Source organism: Ornithorhynchus anatinus, chromosome 16 (genome assembly GCF_004115215.2).
Source record: "Ornithorhynchus anatinus isolate Pmale09 chromosome 16, mOrnAna1.pri.v4, whole genome shotgun sequence".
In the NCBI taxonomy this organism is placed as follows: domain Eukaryota; kingdom Metazoa; phylum Chordata; class Mammalia; order Monotremata; family Ornithorhynchidae; genus Ornithorhynchus; species Ornithorhynchus anatinus.
In genome coordinates, this window is record NC_041743.1 from 5,666,370 (window position 1) to 5,676,910 (window position 10,541).

At 45.9% G+C, this 10,541-nt stretch overlaps 1 protein-coding gene across 1 annotated transcript; it reads left to right on the forward strand.

The window, feature by feature from the left end:
• Window positions 1-2,318: 2,318 nt before the first annotated feature.
• On the forward strand, window positions 2,319-9,921 carry FASLG (Fas ligand). The gene is made up of 4 exons (XM_007668895.3): window positions 2,319-2,811; window positions 3,428-3,473; window positions 6,733-6,789; window positions 8,148-9,921. Exons 1-4 carry the CDS (start codon window positions 2,515-2,517, stop codon window positions 8,549-8,551), a joined length of 804 nt encoding a protein of 267 aa, XP_007667085.1. The 5' UTR covers window positions 2,319-2,514; the 3' UTR covers window positions 8,552-9,921.
• Window positions 9,922-10,541: the final 620 nt, after the last annotated feature.

Sequence of the window (10,541 nt, forward strand, 5' to 3'; positions counted from 1 at the left end):
GAAGACTACATCTACTTTAGCACACTTTGGGGATGAGATTCACCACTGTTTGGAGACCTACCCTAATTTAAGAATTAAATTGGACTGAAATAACAGTAATGATGGTAATTATTAAGTGCTTACTATGTTTCAAGTGCTGTTCTAAGTGCTGGAGTAGATACAAGATAATCAGGTTGGAGAGAGTCCCTGTCCCACATGAGGCTCACAGTCTTAATCCCCATTTTACAGATGAGGTAATTGAAGTCAGAGAAGAGAAGTGATTTGCCCATGGTCACACAACAGACAAGTGGTGGAGCCAGGATTAGAACCCAGGTTGTTCTGACTCCCAGGTCTGTGCTCTCTCCACTAGGCCATGCGGCTTCTCAAAGTCTCTGCCCTGTCCTTTCCAGATCCAAATTTCTCCGGAGGTCCAGGAAGCCCAGCAGCGATGGGGACCTGAGTCTTTCTGGAAGAAGTCATACAGAAGGCAAGGCTACACTTTCTCATACACAAAAATGAATGAGTAATCGTCTCCCGCTCAGAACCTGCATCTAGATATTCTCTCCGTTTCCAACTCATACCTGCATAGGTGCAATGCAGGAAAGCACTGGGGTTAAAACCACCTGGGGCTAAAACACCTCGCCTTGTATGGGTTTTGGGGGGATACCCATGAAGATGTGAATTCTGGTAATGATGATAGTGGAGAAACTGTGAGTTTGCAGAGAGAGAGACTGCTCTATTGCAAGAGGTCTGGCAGACCTGGGCAGGGAAGGTAGCATGACTTCACCCAATCGATCAATAGTATTCATTGAGTGCTTATTCTGTGCAGAGCACAGTACCAGATGCTTGGGAGAGTAGAGTTAGTAGATACAGTCCCTGCCTTCAAGGAGCTAGTGGAGGATGACAAACATTAAAATTAATTCCATGTAGGGGGAAGCAACGGAATTTGGGGGAAAATATATGCATGGGGTGGGGATGTGGTGGGGCGAGTCCCAAAGTGTTCAGGAGTGAGGAGTTGAAGTGCAAGTAGCAGGGGAAACAGGGTGGGGAGATGAGAGATGAGTCAGGGAAAGCTCCCTAACATAGTATTGGAGGATTTTACGCGTCCCCCGATAGTGGACTGCCAAGGAGCAGAAGCCATAGGTATCAGGAAGATTGGCAAACCGGCCTATACCATTGCAGGACGTCTGAAATGCAGAATGTTCTAAAGCCCTCTGGTTGTTTAGTCTGCATAACCATCTTCCGGTAGAGAAAGGGACATTACCTGCATGGGAACATACCTCTAGGGGCAAAGCCCGACCAAATAGGCTTGAACTGAGCTGGAAAGACAAAGGAAAGACGCCAGAAAAAGGAGTTTGCAGATCACTGTGGCCGGTAAGTATTTCTAGAGTTAATTCAGTTATCTTTCTCCTGCCCCTATCTGTTCATTTGTATCGGAGTTCTAGATTGGTGATCGTGTGTAGGTGACGAGAAATAGAGAAGAGAAAAATGAAGAAAGGATAGCTTCACAAATGGAGTTATGTTGAGATTGGTGTTCAGAATCATTCCCTTACAATTACTCTCCCCACATCTTCAAAGTCTTATTGAAAGTACATCTCCTCCAAAAGGCCTTCCCTGACAGTCCTGCTTTCCTCTTCTCTCCCTCCCTTCTGTGTCATGCTGACTTGCTCCCTTTAGTCATCCCCTTCCAACCCCAAAGCACTTATATAAATATCTGTAATTTACTTATTTAATGACTGTCTCCTCTTCTAGACTGTAAGCTTGTTGTGGGCAGAGAATGTGTCTCTTATATTGCTATACTGGAGAAGCAGCGTGGCTTAGTGGAAAGAGCGCGGGTTTGGGAGTCAGAGGTCATGGGTTCTAATCCCAACTCCGCCATTTATCAGCTGTGTGACTTTGGGCAAATCACTTAACTTCTCTGTGCCTCATTTACCTCATCTATAAAATGGGAATTAAGACTGTGAGCCCCACATGGGACAACCTCATTACCTTGTATTTACAAGGTAATTCAGTGACAGTTAACTGCATGCAAAGCCCTGCACGTAGCACTGGGAAGAGTCCAATTCAATGTCAGAGACAGCTTTTCCCACCCAGGCCCAGCAATGCTTAGTCGGTGCCCTGCCCTTCTGCTTGGGAGCATAAAAGTCTCTCGGGCCTGCATCTGCGGGCAGCCTCTGTTCCAGAGCAGAGCCCAGGCTGCTCGCAGAGCAGTTCGGAGCAGCCGCCCGCAGTTGTCATCAAGGGTTTGGAGAGCCTGCGTCGAAAAGAAGTGGGAGGAAACTCTAAGGGGCTTGCTCTGAGTGGAGGCTTTTAAGCCTTGAGCACACCCCGAGTGGGTGTTCTTTAGAGAAGCTACAGAAGAGGGAGACTTCCCCAGTCTGACGTGGCTCTATAAAATCGGGGCCGGCTTCCTTCCCTCGCAGACTCTGTGGCAGCCCGGTTCCTCTTGGCTGACGCCCCGGCCCAGGAGGACCATCCCTCAACACACAGCGAAGGAGAAGCTCTCTCTCCCCTGGGGGGCCATCTCTGTCCACCATGCAGCAAAATCTCAACTACCTGTACCCCCAGATCTACTGGGTGGACAGCAATGCCGGCTCTCCGTGTGTCCCTCCGGCCCCCTGTCCTCCTCCGACGCCACCCCCTGTGCCTGAGAGGCCTGGCCGGAGGCGGCCGCCACCCCCACCTCCACCCCTCCCCAAGACGAGAAGGGACCACGGCACGTGCCTCGGTCTCCTCATGGTCTTCTTCATGGTGTTGGTGGCCTTGGTCGGACTGGGGCTGGGCATGTTTCAAATTTTCCACTTGCAGAAGGATCTGGCGGATCTCAGAGAGGTGAGTGACCTGTCCGGCCACATGCTGATGGACTGCCAAACATACTGCAGCCGGTCGTCCATGCGTGTGTGTCTGCTTGTGTACGTGTGTATGAGCGTGTGTTTCTGTGGCAATTTTGGAGCAGTTTATTTTTGCAAAGCTCTCTTTCTATTTCTTTGAAGTGGTTTGGACTAACAGCCCCTTCTTGGAAGCGGCAGAACTAACTCAGAGAAGCTTTCTGTCACTGTTCCTGGTCAATTGGTCATTAGGCGGGGCTGGAATTACAAAATCATGTCCCTCTTTCTCTCTAGTTTCTAGAAGCCCAATCCCAGTCAACCCCTGATCCTTGCTGGGTCTCTTTGGGTAACTAAAAAAATAGAGATTTCTGAGGTTCACATAGCCCCATTTTACGGAGTTTGAAGCACTGTGGGAGAATTCACATGAATCCCCCTGGCACCTAAGTTAGATCAAAGTTAGTTACCATTTTTACCTAGAGCCCAAAGAAGCTGAGTAGCATAATAAGAGCATTTTAAGGGTGCTCTATCCCCAGTTCTGATCTTGGGCTACCAAGCAGCACTGCTAACATCTTACAAAAAAACATGTCTCATGGCATATTTTCCTCTTTTACTTCTGCCAGCTTACCAGCAATGGACAGAAAACACCATCTTCTCAGAAGCAAATAGGTAAGTTTTTCTTAAGAGCTTGGTGAAAACTACACCAGGTTTATGAAACCCCCACTTTCACCTCTCTCCTTCCTATTCTCCCGGTCAGCAAATTCTGGGAGACAATGACTGAAAACTGATTTCTAACTCCTTTAACCATTCTAGTGCCTTTGTCCTCATTTCCCCAACTCCCTCTCCCTTCTGAGTTGTCTATGGACTTGGAGCTATACATTTTAAGCACTTGTTTTTCACCCTTAGCCCCACAGCACTTATGTACATAGCTGCAATTTATTTATTTATACTGATTTCTATGTCCCCCTCTACACTGTAAGCTCATTATGGACAGGGAACGTGGCTAATAACTCCGGTTTGGTTTTGGGGGGATTTTTTTGGTATTTAAGCATTTTCTATGTATTAGGCATTGTTCTAAGCACTGGGGTAGATATAAGGTGATCAAGCTGCACACAGTCCATGCCCCACACGGGGCTCACAGTCTTAATCCCCATTTTACAGATGAGGGAACTGAGGTACAGAGAAGTTAAGTGACTTGCCCAAGGTCACACAGCTGACAAGTGGCAGAACAGGGATTAGAACCCAGGTCCTTCTGACTCCCAGGCCTATGCTGTATCCACTAGACCACACTGCTTCTCCTGACTCTGTTAAGAGGTATTCTTCCAAGCAATTAATACAATGCTCTCTGCACATGGTAAATGCTCAATAAATGGTGTCAAATGATTGGATTCTGCCACATTTAAGTATATTTCTGGGGATCTGGGAAATGTCTCCATTAATCAAATTGTTGGCTTAATCTCCCTAAAATAGCATGTGCCTATATAAGATTATACAAGAGAGAGTGTTTTGTTTGTGGGTGGAAGAAGAGGGCAAGAGTGGAGAGAGAGGAAGTAAGTAGAAAAGGAGAGAGTGGAAGAGGGGGAGGGAGACAGAACTACATTGGAAAATACCCAATTTTTATACCTTATAATTTCCTCTGCTTTTTACCTTATCCTCAGTGGCATTCCTTTTTTTTTTTTTACTGCCTCTGATACAACCCAAATCCTGAAATGATTCCCTTAGAAGCAGAAAGAGGGTTCACTATTCTTCTGCTGGATGTTTGGAGCTGCTGATGGACAGGCTCTGGGGGTTGGTCCTGAAATCACTGGAGCTCTTGGGGAGATCTGGATTCACTTCAGCTACTTTTTTACACAAAAGCGCCATCAGGTAGCGGAGGACGGTCTTTCGTTAATAGAAGGCACAGACAATGAAGAAAAAGCATAAGACTGGACAGTGAAATCAGAGACAGAGGGGAGCAGAGTGGTCTAGTTGAAAGAGCATAGGCCTGGGAGTCCAATCCTCGCTCTGCCACTTGTCTACTGGGTGACCTTGGGCAAGTCATTTAACTTCTCTGTGCCTCAGTTTTCTCCACTGTAAAATAGGGATTCAATACCTGTTCTCCTTCCAACTTAGACTGTGAGCCCCATGTAGGACAGGGACTGTATCCGGCCTGATTAACTTCTATCTACCCCAGGGCTTAAAATGGCGCTTGACACTTAGTAAGCTAATAATAATAATAACGATAATAATCACAGAGAAAAAGATAGAATTTCTGTGACTGGTTGGGGCATTTCCACTAGAAGCTGAGAGCTCTTGCAGCCCATGCTGGCAAATGGATATGAAGAGGAAAACTGGTAAATTTGAGACAAATTCTTGCTTTCCCAAAATTTATGGACTTAGCTACTACCTTCACCTTACCACATTTAATTTCCTGGGATGAGGAGAAGGGGAAAAAAAAATCAGTAAATGGTATTTAATGAGCACTTACGTTATGCAGAGCACTGTACTAAACTCTTGCAAGAATACAATGCAAAGTTGGTAGATAATGTTCCCTGCCCACAATGAGCTTACAGACCCCCTCCCCCCCAAAAAAATCTAAATCTAACCAAAGTAATCTGGTACACATGTTTATTCAGTAGCAGGTGTTTTCCCTATGTATTTTATATGGAGCACTTGGGGAATGAAGGGATGTTTTTCTGACAGCACGTGTCTATCTGGAAATGGTTGTGTGCATAAAGTGTGGCATCGGTTAAGGTTCATATACGATAACATGAGCTTTCCCTATCAAGGGGCTTATCAAGAACACAAGCTCCTCATTATGGGAGTACTGAGCACATGTTTTTACAATGTTGAATGGATAACTGAAATATACCTAGGGTATTTAGCACATGTCCCTGTGAATGTAAAATGTTAGAAGGTTGGGCCAGTACTGTGAATCTGTTCTGAATGGCCTGTGGCACAAAAATGATTCTGGACAACAAATGGAGGCAAAGTGGGGTGAGAGCTGCTCAGTGCGAGGTTGAGATAAGCATTCACTGAGATTTTCCCTGACTATCCCCTCATTTCCCCCATCCACCCTCCTCTCTGTATCACATATGCACTCTTTAAGCACTTTGAATCTCACCCCAGGCCCAAAGCCCTTAATCCTTACCCTCTATGGTTTCCCTTATATGGAATTAATTTTAATATCTGTCTCTCTCTCTCTCGAGACAGTAGACTTGTAAGCTCATTGTGGGCAAGAAATGTGCCTGTTATATTGTACCCTCCCAAGTGCTTAGTATTGTGCTCTGCCCACAGCAAGGGCTCAAATTTGATTGACTGTAGGCTCCTTGTGGGCAGGGACCATGTCTACTAGTTTCATTGCATTGAACTCTCCTAAGAGCCTAATACAGTACTCTGCTACAGAAAGGCTCAATAAATACCACTGATTGATGGACTTTCCAAGGGACATTTGTGATGCCCTCTTTGCTCCCTGCAATGTCCCCAATTGTCTGGTCATTTAGGGGTTTCCATATTCCATATTCTTTCTGGGGTTTCTCAAAAGCCATGGAGCAGAAATGGAAAGGGCACCCCAAAAGGCTTAGGTCCTCTTCAGCAGCTCACTGAAGCCCTGGGATGTGTTTCTTGATTCATGTTCGCCTAAGGCCAGCTCATCAGCAGCACCCCTAAATCATCACTTGCACCCCATCCCCTATGCTATCCCCTTTTGATGGCTAAAACATTTATTCACTGCAACATTAACTTTTTAGCTAATTCAGTTTAATCCAGAACAAAATTCTGTGGCTATTCTGAAGCAAATTTTTAGCTACATCACTCTGAAATAATGGGTGCTGGATGGCTCCCAGCCTCCATGTCTGCAAAATTCCTCATTATATTCTCTTGGGATAATGTCGCTTGGGTGATGGCCCAGGACTCATTTCTGACCACTTCTCTCCTCTTTCTAACCCAGGGCTTCAGCATCCAGCTTCAGAAAAGGAGACGCTAAGGAAGGTAGCACACTTAACAGGTCTGTAGCAGCAAGCAGAGACTCAAGAATGAGAAAAGGAACCTGGGACAGAACCTAAGGGGGCTTGGGGAAAACACCTCAGAACTCTCAGAAACCCAAGAGCTAAATCTGACCATCGATTGGGGTTGGTTGTCAATGTCACTGAAGGCTGTTGGCTTTCACTGTTAATGAGAAAGCCCTAATAACTTTGTGATTTTCTTAAACTAGGAGAACTTGTTTCTACTTGAATAGACAAAAGGAAACTAGGAGCATGGTTCCCATTTCAGGTCCCCTAGGTTGTGGAAGGATTACAGGGTACCATCTACAACAGCAATTCTTCATCTTTGGGTATTTGCACCTCTACTATAAGATGAAGAATCAAGGGCATTTAAGTATTTACTACATGCTGAGCTGTGTACTAAGTACTGAGGTAGATACACTGTATGCTGATCAGACACAGTTCCTGCCCCTCATGATGCTCGTAGACTAAGGAGGAAGGAGAACAAGTATTTAATCACCATTTTACAGATGGGGAAATTGAGGCACAGTGACTTAAGTGACTCGACCAAGGTCACACAGCAGGCAAATGATTCCCAGGCCCTGGGTCTTTCCATGAGGCCACACTGCTGACGGTGGGGAGAGCAGAAGACATAACTGAATTTATGGTTTTTAAGCTTCCTGGGCCCCCTGCTAGGCAAATTATTCAACGGTGCAGATGATTCATAAGTACTAGTCAGAGTGTCCAGAACCAGACTTTTCCATTTCGTCGCTAGTTTTGCCAGCCCCCACCTACTGTTACCCCTCAAGGTATGGATTCCTCCTCCAGAGAGATCCCTTCCTGGCTTGTCCAAGGGCTGAGGAGAGAAGAAACGATTTTGACAGTAGCACTATCTGCCAGGAGTTGGCGACCTTGGTTTAGAAGAGGAAACTCATCTAGGACTCCACAGAATCAAGAATGAGTCAGGAGACGGACCAGCATCTCGTGGGCAGGGAACGTGTCCACCAACTCTGTTCTATTGCACTGTCCCAAACAGTACAGTGATCTGCACATGGTAAACCCTTAACAACTACCATTAGTTGTTAGTGCTTAGAATGTGCCAGGCACTGTCCTAAGCACTGAGGTACATTCAAGCTAATCAGGTTGGACGCAGTCCCTGTCCCATGTGGTCTTAATCCCCATTTTACAGATGAGGTAACTGAGGCACCGAGAAGTTGAGTGACTTGCCCAAGGTCACATAGCAGACAAATGGCAGAACTGGGATTAAAACCTGGATCCTCTGACTTCCAGGCCCCGGGCTCTTTCCACTTGACCGCGTAGCGACTCGCATGCTTCTATTATCATCGATTGACTGAATTAATTTCATCTCCTCTGCTTCCAGGAAAGTCCAACTCAAAAGCAGCCACCAGTATTCTTTTAGAGTGGGAAGACACCTTGGGACATGCTTTCGTCTCAGGTGTAAAGTACAAGAACCATGGTCTCGAGATCAATGACACCGGACTCTATTTTGTGTACTCCAAAGTGTACTTCCGAAGCCGAGACTGCAGCAACAAGGCCCTGAGCCACACTGTTTTCAAGAGGAATCCCAACTACCCAAAGGACTTAGTGCTAATGGAAGGCAAGAAGACCAACTACTGCTCTTTGAGCCAGATGTGGGCCCACAGCAGTTACCTGGGAGCCGTGTTCAACCTCACCAGAGCCGATCGCTTGTACGTCAACGTGTCCGAGCCGAAACTGGTCTACTTTCAGGAGTCGGAGACGTTCTTTGGCTTGTACAAACTCTAGAGGAGGACGGACAGCTGCTCCCGTGAGGGTCCCAAAGCACCTGACCTTGTCGGCGTGGATGTGGTTCTAGTCTGGAACTATGGTGGAAACCATGACCGACCCCAGCCCGCCAGCTCTTCATCTCATCCAAATTTCCCGAGTTGACTATCGGAAGGATTATGGTTGAAAAAGGTGAAATTCTGGCTATTTTGGGTGGATGCTGATGGGGGCGGGGCAGACCCCTCCTCCTCCTCCCTCCATCTCCCCACCCCCCCTAGAAAAAAACTGTTCTAGAAAAATCTTGGAGGAAGCTGGTTTTGAACACAAAAAAGGGCACCTTTTAACTCACCTCTCAGAGGTGGGCTTGCTACCTCAAGAGAAGTTGACACTCAACTGAATTCCTGTTCCCTTGTGTGAGTGGTCACTATGGAGGCCAGTCACCTGATTCTACAGCAGCCAATATAGGCTTCTTCTGGTCTGATTGGTACCATTGTATTCACGTCTGGTATTTTCATTGTCAGTGCCCAGCTGCTCTCCGCCACAGCCGCTGCCACCGAATTCCATGACTTAGACCTGGAACCCGAGTTCACATAGGCCAGAGAAAGGAGCATACCGACTCTGAAGAGGTCAGGTGATGGAGGAAGTCAGGGTATTCCAGAGAAATATTCCAAGATTGGGCGAATGCAGGTGGAATCAGCCCCACATCCCCAAAATGAAGTCGAAATGACATCATCACTTTATGCCTGGGACAGTGGAACGTTTGTGATGCCAGGCACTTTTTGAGGTTTGGTTTGAGAGCCGTCGCCGGCCACGCTAACGTGAATGTATGTGTGCAGGATGTGGGAAGGGGAGGGGAGAGTTTACTTCGGTTGCCCAGATAAAGAGACTGACAGGGGTAATTCCATCTTGACAGTGTCTCTTCTTCAAGATGCATTTCCTGCGGTCAGAGATTCATGCCTATCAAGTAGAAATCTGCCTTCTAGTCACTCCGTTACACACTCAAAATGTATAATATTAGTGCAATTGCATAGGTGTATGTTTGCACACAGATAACAGAGGGACAGACGGAACAGAAAGCCAAAATCTCATTTCTACCTCTATTAGGTGAGGCCTAATTTTTTCATCCCATGTTGCTGACTTCGCTTATGTGAGTCAACTGTGTATCAAAGGATTCCAGAAAGAGAGAAAGCTCTTTCAGAGAAAGTTGAAAGGTGGGAGGAATTTCGTGAAAAAACTCCATCAGAAGCCATCATAATTAGCAAACAGTCCAGTTCGACACAAAAACTTGAAGTACCCATGAACAGTTCTTTACTTTGTTGGGGTTTTTTTCCCCCAAAGTGATGTTTCCCTATGTGTACATTATTTATATTTGTATATATTTTATCTGGACAAATAGGTATAATAAATTTATATTTTTAGAATAATTAAAGACTGCGGTGTATTTGTCTTTATAAAGCAAGTCAGCAGTTAGGTCTTGTGCCAACTTAATAATTCTCTTCCTCTATGCCTTCTTAGCTCAGTGGGAGCTGAGGCTATCATGGGAAGATATTATTTATTTATATTAACGTCTGTCTCTCCCTCTAGGCTGTACGCTCATTTTGTGCAGGGAATGGGTCTGTTTACTGTCATATTGAATTCTCCCAAGTGCTTAGTACAGTGCTCTGCACACAGTAAGTGCTCAAAAAATATGACTGAATAAAGAGTTAGGAGGGAAAGTCTGCAGGGAATGAAAGATCAAACCCCTTATCACTTAATCAATACCATTTATTGAGTCCCTGCTGGGGACAGAGCACCTTTCTATGTGCTTGGGAGAGCAGCATAATGTTAGTATACCCCGATTTCTGCACTCTAGGAGTTTACCATCTAGAAGGTGAGGCAGACATTTAACTAAATTGCAGTAAGAGAAAGTAACAGGGATTCCAAAGGAAAAGGAGGCAGAGTTCATGGTGCTGTCCTTTGGTAAATGTGCACAGCTCCTCAAAAACCGCCAGTGGCTGTCCACCCACCTCCC

What these genes read in the sequence shown, in the direction of transcription:
- FASLG (XM_007668895.3), top strand. Translation starts at nt 2,515, where the DNA reads ATGCAGCAAAATCTCAACTACCTGTACCCCCAGATCTACTGGGTGGAC. An exon ending in ATCTGGCGGATCTCAGAGAG is followed by an intron (nt 2,812 to 3,427) that starts GTGAGTGACCTG and finishes TACTTCTGCCAG; the next exon opens with CTTACCAGCAATGGACAGAA. An exon ending in ATCTTCTCAGAAGCAAATAG is followed by an intron (nt 3,474 to 6,732) that starts GTAAGTTTTTCT and finishes TTTCTAACCCAG; the next exon opens with GGCTTCAGCATCCAGCTTCA.